This window comes from Juglans microcarpa x Juglans regia, chromosome 1S (assembly GCF_004785595.1).
Source record: "Juglans microcarpa x Juglans regia isolate MS1-56 chromosome 1S, Jm3101_v1.0, whole genome shotgun sequence".
Taxonomy (NCBI): Eukaryota; Viridiplantae; Streptophyta; class Magnoliopsida; order Fagales; family Juglandaceae; genus Juglans; species Juglans microcarpa x Juglans regia.
The window spans coordinates 3,202,533-3,217,445 of record NC_054595.1 but is presented as its reverse complement, the minus strand read 5'-3'; the positions used below and the strand labels follow the sequence as shown (position 1 = coordinate 3,217,445).

At 31.5% G+C, this 14,913-nt stretch overlaps 1 protein-coding gene and 1 pseudogene across 2 annotated transcripts; one reads left to right on the top strand and one right to left on the bottom strand.

The window, feature by feature from the left end:
- The first annotated feature begins 2,335 nt into the window (after positions 1–2,335).
- On the top strand, positions 2,336–3,571 carry LOC121247019 (putative clathrin assembly protein At4g40080). 2 transcript variants are annotated; one of them, XM_041145352.1, is made up of 2 exons: positions 2,336–2,907; positions 3,100–3,571. In XM_041145352.1, exons 1-2 carry the CDS (start codon positions 2,466–2,468, stop codon positions 3,528–3,530), a joined length of 873 nt encoding a protein of 290 aa, XP_041001286.1. In that variant the 5' UTR covers positions 2,336–2,465; the 3' UTR covers positions 3,531–3,571. The 2 variants fall into 2 exon arrangements, with proteins under 2 accessions (XP_041001286.1, XP_041001284.1); XM_041145350.1 differs by having other exon boundaries at positions 2,338–3,571.
- A 3,120-nt stretch (positions 3,572–6,691) lies between these two features.
- LOC121246542 lies at positions 6,692–9,772 on the bottom strand (annotated as a pseudogene).
- Positions 9,773–14,913: the final 5,141 nt, after the last annotated feature.

Below are 14,913 nucleotides of genomic sequence, written 5' to 3'. Positions count from 1 at the left end.
GTGGCTTGGCTTGCTACATTCTGAAACGTACTAGAAGTGATCGAACCAACAAAGACTAGTCTAAATGATTAATGACTATTCAAACGTCTGAATCGTGTTATAAAAGTGATTGAACCCACTAACAGAAAAACGTCGTGACCTTTGAAACAACTTGAAAGGGATGCTCACCCAATACAAATAAATCGTCCATCACCATCGTTATCATCCTCCCCTTCATCAATAGATAGTTTTATTTCAGATAAGTTGGCCTAGTGTGGCTATAGTACTTTTTCTTTTTCTTTTTGATCTTTCAACTACTACGGCGACAAAAGTCGGATTTCATAATAAATGTTTAATTGGTACCAAAAATAAAAATAAAAAACAGTCGCGACATTTCATTAGTCGTCGTTTTCTTAATCTTCTTCTTTATTGGATATTATTATTATTATTATGTTTTTTTTCTCACTATAAGAAAATTATTTATTTGTAACTAGTTAATTTCAACGAAATAATTATTTACACCTAAAATGAATCTATTTTGATCATAAATAATATTTTCATCGAAAACAAATGACCATAAATATCCATTTTTCTCGTAGTAGATCTGGATTAGAAATGGTAAACATACAAAATTACAAAATACAAACTCCTCACATTAACGGTATTTTTTATTCACTTTGTGTGTCATCGCAATCCTTTCTCTTTTGCATTGTGATTTGGAAGTTTCAATCCAAACTCCCCATCATGATTCCCAAGTCTTGGTAGGACGTTGATATGTTTCTATGATAATATTAGGTTGCCTAAGAAAATGGTGCAAAGCCTCTTATAGAAGTATTATAGATATAAAAGAATTAAATAAAATTAAATTCATAAATTAATGTTTCATGTAATCCGTTATATCTACTCTACAATTAAAATAATTTTACAATTTGATGTATGGGTAATACCCGCCTGGGCGGGACGCATGGTCAACCCTTCCCCGTACCCCGCACCCCGCCCTACTACAATAATTTCAATGGCCCACTAGGCTAAAAAAATTATTCTTGAGCCCAAAAGGAAAAAAAAAAAATCGGCGAATGTTGACGTCTTATAGTGGGGTTTTTCATTTGAGCGGTGCTATTTGCCGCCTGAGTAGCACCGCTTCATTTGACCGTTAGGCTAAATTGGATTTTTTTTTCAATTTTTTATTATTTTAAAATATTTTTAAAAAATATATAAAAAAAAAATTAATATACTAATAGTTACTTCTTTAACTATTAAGTAAAAAAAAAAAAAAAAAAACTAAAATAAAAGAGGGATCAAAATAAGGTGTCAAATTTAAGTGTGAAAGAAGCATTTTTCTTTCATTTTCGCTTCGTAAAATTTTCTTTCCCAGGTGTGAATGCGAAAGATCGATTTGATTAATGTGTTGCAAAGTACCTTTGAATTTCGAACATCATTTCACGGCGAGTAAAAACTTTATCATATTTAAAAAAAAAAAAAAAAAAAAATCTTTCACGTTTCTATTTGAATATAATAACATTTAAATACAAATTCTTTCTTTTTTAATTGTTTTAAATTAATCATTATAATTTTTTCAAACTAATCATTATCATTTTTCTAAATTTTTAAATAAAAAAATTAATTTTTTCAATTAAAAAATAATAGAGTTACCGAGAGTTGAGTCCTGATACCTCTTTTTCAATTAAGAATGTGATTTTTTAATGATATTATGAACTTTTTAAAAAAAAATTAAGAATATAAAAAAAAAATCTATGAAAAAAAAGAGGATTTGGCCTTCTTGAAACTCATCCTACTTGTTGTAACACTTACTCTTTTTAAATTATAAAATGAAAATAACATTATAATATTTTTTATTCAAATTTTTTTTTTTCAAAAACTCAATAAATATTTAACTTAAACTATCTCACTACTATTCATAAATCATCTTCTTACTATTTACAAAATTCTCATCTCATTTTATTCTTCAAACATCTCTAGAATTTATTATTTTTATTATAATCTCAGTGATTTGGGTATTTTTCCTTCTAGTAGTTTTGAATATATAAATTTTTTTTACTAATATTGATACCACAAAATAAAAGGTTGACAATAGTATCTACGTCAATTTTTAATCAGAAAGTCAATACTCAATTGCAGGTTTTTACTTTATAAATAAGAAGTGTTAGGTTTGCACACAAATATATTAAATTTATTTTATAATAATAATAATAATAATAATAATAATAATAATAATTTTAGAATCGATTATATTAAACTACACCAATATATAAATTTTATTATATAAAAATCATGCATAGACCAGCATTTCTCTTATAAAGAAGGTTAAAAAATCTGGATAATGATTTTGCATTTCTAAAGTTTTGAGATTGAAAATAAGCAGTCGCGAGTACATTAGACATTGAATAGGGTTTTGGCCATCAATTAACAAACACACCCACCCTTCTGAGTTGAGTTGAGTTCTGTTCTTCTTCTCTCCCTTCTCCATGGGACGCACTACATCAGGGAAGCTCAGAAACATCCTTGGTCTAATCAAGGACAAGGCTTCTCAAAGCAAAGCAGCCCTCCTCTCCAATCCCACCACCCTTTCTTTTCACCTATCCCTCCTCCGCGCCACCACCCACGACCCCTTCACCCCTCCCCTTCACAAGCACCTCTCCGCCATACTCTCCTTCGGCCACTCCTCTCGCGCCACCGCTTCCTCCGCCATCGAAGCGCTCATGGACCGTCTCCAGACCACCCGCGACTCCTCCGTCGCCCTCAAGTGCCTCTTCATCGTCCATCTCGTCCTCGTGCGCGGCGACTTCATCCTCCAGGATCAGCTCTCCGTATACCCCTCCACCGGCGGCAGAAACTACCTCAAGCTCTCCAACTTCCGTGACAATTCCAGCCCCTTAAGTTGGGAGCTCTCCTCCTGGGTACGTTGGTACGCGCAATACATCGAAACCCTTTTATCTACCTCTAGAGTTTTGTGCTTCTTTCTTTCTTCATCTTCGTATAGTTCAGAGAAAGATAAGCAGGAAGAAAAAATCACAGCGCTTATGGATAAGGAATTGCTTGTAGAAGTTGTCTCCCTGGTGGGTTTGATGGAAGAGATTTGTAAGAGACCGGACCCTTTACATGTCGAAGGTAACAAATTGGTGGAAGATATCATGGGTTTTGTTTGTGAGGATCATTTCTCGGCAATAAACGAGGTTTCCGTTCGAGTCGGTGAGTTTAGGGAGAGGCTGGGTGGACTGAGTTTCGGCGAATCGGTCGAGTTAGTTTGTGCTCTGACAAGGTTAGAGAATTGCAAAGGGAGGTTGTACGAGTTGTCCGCCAGAAAAAGGTCAGTGATGGAGAGCTTTTGGTGTTTGATTGGGGAGATTAAGGAAGGGGTTGGGATGGAGAAGGATGGGGGGAAGTTGATGATCAGGGTGAGAAGTGAGAAGGCTGGCGAGTCAGCTCGGTATGGTGAGCGAGTTCTGAGGTCAGGAGACTCGGTCCGGTTTTCTTCAGGAAGGTTTCCTTTCCACGTTCCAGAGTCGATGGAATCATACCAAACGCAATGATGTGAAAACTCCTATATATATATATATGCTTTCGAGTCCAATTATAAATATTATTTATTTAATTATTTATTTTTGGGTAATATGTGAGATTAATTTTGTTCATACGAGTTATGGTTGCTGCTGATGAGACACTCGATCGGATATGTAGGTACTGCGCAGAGATGAACTTCATCTTTTTCTTTCTTTCTGTAAACTGGGTGGGGGCGGCGGCGGCGGGGACATCTTCTTTGACTTGTCTATAATATGTGATTTTTGAGGTACTGTGTCCCTTGTCGGCTCACTTTTGACTTGAGATTGTTAATTCATTAGATATTATTTACTGTTTCAAGAAGAAAGAATAATAAAATGAAAATAATGTGATTGATTGTGTTAATTTTTTTAAATATAAAATTTAAAAAATAATAATTTTAACAGTAAATATATAAGTCTCGTGTAATTATTTTTAAAAAAATAAATAGATAAGAGATTCATATAAAAAATAATAATATTTTAATAATAAATTTTATTTTTTTTTAAAATAACTGTACGAGGTTTATATATTTTATAACTGTGTAACATTAGAACATGAAAGTATAAACAATATTCATGTTAATGTAAACTATATTAATATTTTAATAATAAATTTAAGTTTTTTTAAAGTTGTTTGTATTTTTATTTTTATTTTTTATTTTTTGTGCACATAAACTAACCGAGTCAGGCAGGCCAGTTTATAAATGATGTATCTTTTTGTACCACCCCACGTTTATCATTTATTGAGCGGCACCAAATCGTAAATGCCCTGGGCCATTTCGGTTGGTGTAACTTATTCGGTTTGGTTCGATTTTAAATAAAATTTAAGATCGAATCGGTATATATTAATTTTTTAATTTTTAAAATTGATTATACTCTAATTATCCTTTTAAATCGGTACATCCGGTTTTACTGATTTCCGATCTATTTCAGTCTGATTTTTTGATTTTTTTTAAATGTAAAAAATATATAATACTGATTTCCGATCTAGTCCAGTCTGATTTTTTGATTTTTTTTAAATGTAAAAAATATATAATAAAATGTTACTTCTTATGATAAAATATTATTAATAATTTAATATATATATATATTATGTTTAAAGCATATGATCAATTAAATTTTCATCTTTAAGATTAAACTTTTATTTTATAAATTATAATAACATTATTTTATATATAATTATATTAATAATATATGATCAAACAAATTACAAATGTTCATATTTAAGTTTAACATTTTATGTTATAATTTATAAATTATAATATGAAATTATTTCATATATAATTATATATTATATATAAAAATTTAATATATAATTATATATTATATATATAAATTGTATATATAAATATTTTGTATAATATATAAAATTAATTTTTATATATATATTTTTTCCAACCGGTCCGGTTCGATCTGGTCCAGTTCCAGAAACTACGGAACCGAAACCGGACCGGTTCCGACCGGTTTTCATAATATAGGAACCGGTTCCGGACCGGTTTCAGCCGGTTTTCATAATATAAGAATCGGTTCCGAACCAGCCAGTCCGGTCCGGTTCGATTTGGTCAGGTCCGATTTTCCAATTTTCGATTTAAATTTACATCCCTAATTCCACCCAAAAGAATTCGATATTATATTATTTTTGGAAAAAAAAACACCCAGAAATTAAAAAGTATTTAATCGTGCATGTATACCCAAGTATTAAAAAGTATAAAGAGGTTTTGAGTTGTGATGAATTTAATAATTTAAGAATTAGATGTTTAAATGTTAGATTTAATTTAAAATTAGATTGAACTGAATTGATCTCAACTGAATCTTGCAACCCAAACGAGACCTAAAAATAATTGAAGTACACATATCAAAACTGAGAAAATGATTACATTTCAATTCTAAGTTAAAATATGTGGCAGTATTTAAAAGGAATAAATTGTAATTATCTAAAAGATTATTAAGTTATAAACATTAATGCATGGATATTGAATATAGGACTGGAATTATATATACCCTTGTGAAGAGAATAATGATGTCCTATTTTAAAAAATGCAGACTAATTCATATACAAAACACAGAGTTAAAATATTAATGGTTTGCATGTGTTTATATATAATGTTTTACGTGCGAGTATCCTATACATCACTGATTTTTTTTTTTTTTTTTAATTTTTTTTTCCATTTAACTCATAGTTATCAGCCTCTTCGAATTTGAATGGAAAATACAAAGTATACCTATTATTTTTACAATCGATAGTGTTTTTTTTTATAGTATTTTTATTTGTTTATTTTTTAGTATTGTGTTTTTTTTTTTTAAAAAAAATACACAAACTGAAAAAAAAAAAAAAAAAAAAAAAAAAAAAAACAGAATACACCATTATGTACCCATTTCGATATCAAATCGAATGTTGGTGGAGCAATTATAAGCTTGTAAGATTGTAATACATGATGATGATTTGATGCAATATCATGCATGCAGTAGTACTGATCTCAACATTCGATTTCATTGTACGTAAGATTGCAATATTACTAGCTAGCTAGGCACAATAATCTTTTCTTGATCTCTTTGATAATAGCAAACTTGAGAATGTAGAAAGAAAAGAGAGAAAACATGAATTAAGAAAATTAAGCATAAATACCATGCAATTATCCAAACTATATATATATATATATATATGTATATATATATGAAAGTAGTAGTAATTACAACGTCTAATTATAATAATTACAAGCAGGAAATCCGCCTTGCATTCTAAGTGATATTAAATAATTCAAGAAATGATCATCACTGGACATGAATTCTCTTGAAATAATACAGATGATCAGCTAAAAACACACTCAATAATAACCCTAGCTGGCTAGAACGTCTTGGAAATAAAATAAATACAGAAATAATCATCATCATACAGCTAATTGGAGTACTACCTACTCATGTTGGACGCAGATCATCAACAAAAAGATCAAAACGTACGTACTACGTGTTGTAGTTTCTTGTATTAATTAATTTCATCCAACATTAACACCTAACAAAGATGGCGGTTTTTATAATTAATGCAGGCATGCAGGTCCTGATCAAATTCATGGCAATGGGACTATATATATACATATATATGCATGTCGATCTGTATAAATTTGTATAATGTTGTCGTCTCTAGATCAACAACATTAGTTTTGATCTTGCTTTATGTCCGATGCCCACTTGGTTAGGTGCTTGGCTGCCTTTTCTGCCTGCATTAATTTCAAACCACAATAAACCAAAAAAAAATAGCCTTTAATACGCGCGAATATATACAATTAATTAAAGGGTCTTTTAATTAATTACGTACCTCTTTATAATCCCAGTCACAACGGACACTAGTAATGATGGCCAATATCAAGGTTTGAACTGCTGTCCCACCAAAAATCATTCCAGCCCAAATTACCTGCAGGCCGGCCACTACTTGTGTTTAATTTAAAATATGGTTACAAGTTCGTTTATTCACATACTAGTTTAGATATCTTTGATGTCTTGGAGCTTATAATTATTACGTCTCAATATCTTATGAAAAATATCCTTACGTATACTCTATTAAAAACATTCTTATATGATGTTATGAAAAAAATTATAAGTGTGGGGTGTAAGAGTGAATGTGAATAGTAGCTGATGCATAACATTCATCATATATCATACATACCATAACTCCTAAACCGAAGACCCATTCCATGAGAACCCCAAGAGGCATCCCAATAAGATAGTAGCAACCCAAGTTGATGTATACAACATATGATTGCCATCCCGATCCCACAGCCACGCCTAATTAACGAAAAACACATGATCGACGATGATGATCATGTGATGAAAATGATCAGTAAGTTTTCATGAGATCAGCATGCATGCAGTTCAAATCATGTTGGATCAATTAATAATGGAAATTAATTAATTAGGTATATAGGAAATTAGCATTAAATAATAATTACCAGAGAGAACTGGTTGAACACTATTAAGAAGAACTGTGAAGGCTAAGAGGACGTAGAGCTTCTTCACTTGTTCTAGGACGGGTTTGCTTGTAGAGAATATCAAGGCCAACTTATTTTGGAAAACCAAAATCAATAACCAGAAGAAGAGACCCATTATAATTGATGTAACCACTGATACTTTGGTTGCAAGTTTAGCTCCTTTTCCATTCCCAGCTCCAAGCTCATTTGCCACCCTCACTCTCTCTCTCTCTCTCTCTCTCTCTCTATATATATATATATATATCATCATCATCATCATCATCATCAAAAGATTTAATTAGTACTCATGGAGAGCATGAATCACGTGTTTTTTTTTTTTTTCCACTTTTAATCTGATTTTACATTTTTCTTAATTGGGGACATTGATCATCAATCAGATTAAAAGTGCAACGTACAGCCATACATCCAGAAATATTAATGTTTGAAAGTCCAGAGACACAGGGACCATATCTTTTGTACCCTGGCCCAGGCATATGATCATGTAGACTCCACCAAAAGACAGCTTGGACATGACTATTTTTGAGAAAGAAAAGACCAAGAAATTAAGTAATCAATCAAGCATAGCCGGTTGCAGCAAAGAATCCAAGAGGAATCATCATCTCCCAACCACTTATGGACATGCTGCCAAACGACAAAAATAGTATAAAAATACCAAAATTAATTAACAATGGAGAAAATCACATTTCATCCCATGCATTATCCTTGTGAATTGAGCTATTATTGTGTCCTATTTTAGAAAGTCATTTTCTTCACAAGTCGGCATAGAAAACACATCATTCACATGATCATTGATGTAGCGTCAGTATTATTTGATTTGCAAAATTTAAATTTATAAATTTTTCTTACAAATTAAATCATGACACAACAACAGCAATGTAGAGTGTCATTAATACAGACTTATGAATATACTTTTTCTATTTCAAAACATGATGATCACTAATTCATTTATAACAAATATTAAACAAAGTTAAATTTATCTTTCGCGTGTTTTATGTATGCTGCAAGTCTCTTATGAACAAATATCTAATTTACATAACTAATTTATTGAAAAAAATTTGTTTATTTATACCCAGTTATTTTATGCTAAAATGACAAAGCATCCACGGCAATCTCTGCATTCTTCATGTTTCCAGTCATCAGTGTAAGTATTCTATAATACCAATTCTCTAAGCTGCAAGTTTGAATGAAAACAAAAAGACGTTAAAAAGAACCAAAGAATGTCAAGACTTCCATAGTTCAGAGAGAGAGAGAGAGAGAAAGAGACCAAAGCATGACGCCAGAAGTAGCTGAGAGTTTGACAAACTCCCAGAGACCAGAAAATGCATCAATGGAGAAGCCAGTCCAAGTAAGACGACACCCACCGAAGACCGTATAACCAAGAAGCCCAAACACCATAAACCCACCAAGAATTGTTCAAAACAATGGTAGTTCCCACAACTCCGAGCTGAAGTCTATGCACAAATAGCCAACACATTAACACATGCACCAAAAGTGCCACCAGAGATACGAACGCAATCACTCCAGTTTTGAGCTGGCTCTGCAAAAACCTCTGCAGAGGGAACTGAAATGCAAAGCTGAAATGAATCGGTATTGCCCACATGCACACGATCCCAGATAGATCAGCCACATGTGAAGGCTGCCCCAAAAGCTTCAAGACCGGGGCGGCGAAGAGATAGAGAGGCAAGAGCAGGACACAGCATATTATAAACAGAACGATCCATGATCGTTGCAAGTATATACCCATCATGTGGTAGTCTTTTGCCCCAAAAGCTTGACCGCATAGCGTTTCTAAAGCACTTGCCATACCTAGCTGTTAAAATCCAGAACCATAAAAAAGCAAAAACACAAACAGTTTTAACGTTTACTATTTGTTTCCTTTCTGTTTTTTCACAGAATGCAAACAAGATCCTTATATACATATGTTTTATGAGAAAGAGTCATTGATACCAAGAGGCCAAAGTTGAAGCCAATGACAACATTATAGGTAATGGAAATGGCGGCAAGCTCAAGGTCACCCAAGTGGCCAGCAAAGGCCTGGGTGATGACGAACATGGAGTAGGTGGCGAGGCGGCTGAAGATTGCAGGACCCACTATGTGCCACAGCTTCTTTGATTCAATCCAAACCCTGATCAGCACAAGATCATGGTCTTGATGATTGTCTTGTCCATCTTCGGATCGGCCTGACGTTGGCGCTAAATCCTTCAGTAAGGGCACATTCTCATCCTCGACCGATGCCCTGTTTCTAGACATTTTTCAGTAGTAGCCTTGTTTATCTTGCTTGTTCACGAATTTCTTGGGATCCAAACAGCCTATGAGTGTGTGTGTGTGTGAGAGAGAGAGAGAGTTGAAAGTCCCAACACTACTGATCTCATTCTTTGGATGAACTCTTTGCTGGTTCTTGATTTATGGTGGTTTGATCGAGATTAACACGAAAGTTGTGTTGTCATTTCTTTTAAAAAGTGGACATGTTTTTTTTTTTTTAAATGTTCTAAAGGACATTAAGAAAATAATAAATTAATCAAGTAGTTCATGAATAAGGTAAAACTTGTTAAAAACAAATAGTTTGATTGTGCACGTAAAATATAACTCGATCATAGGAAAAAAAAAAAAAGTTAGATTTGTAAGTCATGGGGAGGACACTTTCATAATGTCAACGTAATTTGATTTTTATAAAAAAAAAAAATTAAATCTTATAAATTAAATATTATCACTTAATAATATAAATTATTTTATTTTTAAATAGAGCACGTTAAAGAATGACTTAAATGGTATCAATTTAAAGAATGAAACGATTAGGTGAGTCTTTACATTATTACTATTAGCCAAACTAAGAGAGGGGTTTGACCTTTAATTCCTAGTACTATTTTACACGTACCGACACATCGTCACATGGGACTTAAATTTATAGAAAATATCTATATATAATATTTTATATAACAATATATTAGATGAAAGATAGTTTTATAAAATATCTTATAAAAATAATATAATTTTATAAAAATATCTCTCTTTTATAATATTATTATATAATATATTATATAATTTATTATATATATCATTATTTTAAATTTATTAGTCATATCCATTTGTTTCAAAATGAAAGCTATAATCATTGTTTGTTGTTTTTCGTCTTCTTGAAGTTTGTAATAATTTTGTCATTTTAATCATAACTAGAAGAAGTCCATCATGATACTGTACAAGCATTGATGGGATCGATGTTGTCCCATGCACGTTCGAATAAATATCTAATTGCTTTCTTAGAAGCACATGATTGGAACGTTGTTCACATTCATAATAAGCATTATAAATAATTTATTAATTTTATAATTTTTTTATTTAATTTTTAAAACTTAATAAAACATTTTGATTTAAATTATTTTATTACTATTTACAAATATATAACTGAGATATTCTAAATATCTAAACAGACCCTTAAAAAACAAAAAAGTGCAAATATTAAAAGCAAAATATAAACTAAAAAAAAATTGTATAAGCAAACAAAGGAAAAGACATTATATAAATTCAAGACAATTCTAAAACATTAAAGATTATGGTTATTGGATTATTATTTAAGTCTAGTACGACTAAAAAAACAAATTATAGGAAGAGGAGGGGGATGTCCCTCCACAGATTATTAAGATCCAAATCTCATAAATAATTGGACTAATGGATAAGATCATCACAAGAAGTTATTGTCAATATAAACAACAATCTTGTCGTTAATGGCAAAGGGACATATAGAGGAGAGGGGGTCATGCATGCTCACTTCAAAGATTTGTATTTATCTCTATATAAATTGGACTATACATTTAATTATCAAATTTTGACTTTAGTATACTCTCTACGTTGTAAGGAAGCTACGTACCCATCTTCTTTCCGCGGTAGTTTCTAATTTTATTTTCATTATTTGTCATGAGTTTCATAAAACTTCTTGTAGTTTCATTATTTGTGAAAGTGCAGCCACTAATTATTTTTGTTCAACTGGCCCAAACGTTTCTCCCACTACTTTTGAGCTTTTAGACAATAATTTTCTTAATTTTTGAGATTATTAATTTGATCCAATTAGAAATTCTTTGGCTTCCTTGGCACTAGATGGGAAAGGCCAAAACAGCAAGAGGGATTGTGTTAAGAGATTTAGAACATTTTAACTTAGCTATGTTGGCTAAACAATGCTGGAAACTGGTGCCGAATCCACATTCTCTAGCTGCTCGAGTACTCTCTCATTTGAAAGAATATGTTGGCAATAAGACCTTTGCTTAAAGAGAGACTTTTCTAGAAAATTGGAAATGGCAAAAGTGTTAAGATCTGGACAAATAAATGGCTGCCACAACTAATTTTTGAACACTCTATTGAACACAAAATTGTAAACCCCTCGACATTGCACTTGGAATTACAAATGCTTTTAGGTCTTCGGAAAAGTACAAACCTATTTCCTATAATTACAAGATTGTCATTTAAAGTTTCTTTTTCTCTCATTGCAAATTGTTACTATGCAAGATAAGGGTAATCTTTAATTTTAATTACCTGCATATCCTTTAACACATGGCAACCAACGTTGGGCTTAAAACTTATCCCGACGTTGATTTCGTATTTGAATAATTATGTTAATCCAAAAATCCTATGATTTATATAAAATTATCTATGTTTTTAATTATTAAATTTTATAGTGAAAGTTCATTAAATTTTATAATAAAGAGTTTAAATTTATTTTGAATGCTTTAACTGGAGTAAATCTATTTTTATGAAATGAGTTTCCACTGTGAGTTAATATATTTAAATACAATACGATTTCCTACTAAATTAAAATATGTTATTAGTATTTAAATTTAAGATATAAACATTCATTGATTTTATATTAAACAGAATATTTATTCATTATATTCTACCGTGCGAATTTAAATAAAGTCGGATATTAGGACATGCTTTCCTAGACAGATTTAGTGACGTTTAATACTTTATATAGGTGACGGGCTATGGAGTAAGATTCAGGAAATAGCACTGCGAGGTAAGTAATTCGATCACAAATTAGGATCATCATAGTTCAGCTTATATATAAGTATTATTTAAGCCAATTCATTAACAGCCATTATTTTATGCACCACTCATGTCATATGCAAACATATTATTCAGCATAGCATACGATCATGTCATTCCGCATCATGTTCAAATTCAGAAATTATAATTATGTATGTATTATGTCATGCATCTCATGTGTATAAGACACGTAAGCTATCTCAAGTCCAAGTATAAGATAAGAGTAGATCAGTTAATCAGGTGGTCATTCAGATGCATGGTACCAATACAGTTCAGTTTCAGAGTGGATATGCAAGCCACGGACTCAAGCGTGGTCCACCATAATATGCCAGAATACGATCAGCGGCTCCACTTGCAGCCGCGGGATGTGGGGCCGATGCACAACCTCGCATACAGGGTTAAACGTGTTAGCCAGTCAAATCAGTCAGTTAATTCAGATAAATCATTCATGCATAGTATACACATCATAAGAGCAGTCATGAATTTTAAGCTCTCAGTATGAAAACTTTTATGAAAAATTTATGTTTATTATGTTTATGTTGTGATAGATTTCTTGCTAAATCTTCCACTCATTTTAGTTTATTTCATCTCTTTTAACCACCTAGGTGAGGATGATAAATACGAGCAGGCAGGCCAAGATTAAAAGGAGCAGTTAATTTAGTTTCAGACTTTCTAAAATAAAATTACTTTTATGACATAAATTTATTTAGTTTATTCAATTAAGTTTTTGGAAGATATTTTATTAGACAAATCTTTTATGAAATAAATGCTAATTTCATGTTATTAAATATGATATCTCTTATTGGGTTTATTTTTTTACGAAAAATATATGACACTCCTAACCTACGAGAATGGAGTGTTACAAGAAGGTACCATCTTCTTTTCACGGTAATTTCTAATGTTATTTTCATTATTTGTCAGATTCATAAAACTTACCGTAGTTTCATTGCTAGTTTCTTTTGAAGTTTCATTGTTCGTGAGAGTGCAGACACTACCTTTTGTTCAACTGGCCCAGAGGTTTCTCTAACTACTTTTGAGCTTTTAGGAAGTTAGAATAATTTCTTTAATTTTTGCGATTATTTGATCCAATTAGAAATTGTAAAATGGTAGGATCAGAAAGCAAGTGAAAGAAATTCTTTGGCTTCCTTGGCACCAGATTGGAAAGGCCAAAGCAGTAAGAGGGTTTCGGTTCAAAGATTTGAACTTCGTTTGTTTTCACAGATGAAATAAGTTGAGATAAAAGTTGAAAGTTGAATAAAGTATTATTATAATATATTTTTTTTAATATTACTTTTATTTTGAGATTTAAAAAAGTTGAATGGTTTATTTTATTTTGTTTGGAAATTTAAAAAAATTGTAATGATTATATGAGATGAGATGAAATAAAAATAATTGTGAAAACAAACGAGACTGAGCATTTTAACTTAGATATATATGTTGGCTAAGCAATACTGGAAACTGGTGCAGAATCCACACTCTCTAGCTGCTCGAGTACTCTCTCATGAATACTTTCCAGGAGGCAATTTCCACAAAACCATTATGGGAAGGAGTCCCTCCTTCATTTGAAATAGTATGTTGGCAGCAAGACCTTTGCAAAGTGGGAATTGAGACTATTATCCGTGATAGGGAATGCAAGATCATAGCATCAATGAGAAAGAATAGAACTTTATTCCCTGATCCACATCTTGCTGAGGCTTATGGTGCTCTTCAATCCATTTTATTTGGCTTAGAGATTGGTCTTAGAAAGGTCGTACTTGAAGGTGATGCACTATAAGTTGTCAATGAAATAAATGGAAAATGAGAGCATTGGAATCGCAGTGGGATGTTAATATCTGGTGTGAAAAAGATTTTTAGCAAGTTTGCGTGCTGGTCTGTCAAACACACTAAGAGAAATACTAATAAGGTGGCTCATTGTCCTGCCAAGAATGCACTAAATCGATATAACTGATCAGGTACTCATTGAATTAGATATTCCTCTTTGTATTGCTTCTCTTTTATAGAGTCTTATAGGAATAATAAAAGTATTTCTTAGTTACTGAAATTTAAATTTAAATTTTAGTTCATCTTTTATATTTTTAAATAAAAATTTAAAGATTGATGGACAATATATATATATATATATATATATACAGTACTTCATTATATCGACCGATATGACAGTATAATGATCAGCTGTGGCACGTAGAATTCTTGTTTGAATAGCTGGACTAACGTTATGCCTTGAACAGAACATCTTTTTGACGATCCAATTAAATGTAGCCAGCTAAAGTAAGTAAACGTAGGCTCATTAATTTTCATCTTAAAAATATATGTTTTAGTAATATTATATTTAATATTGTAAGGGATGATTAATGTTT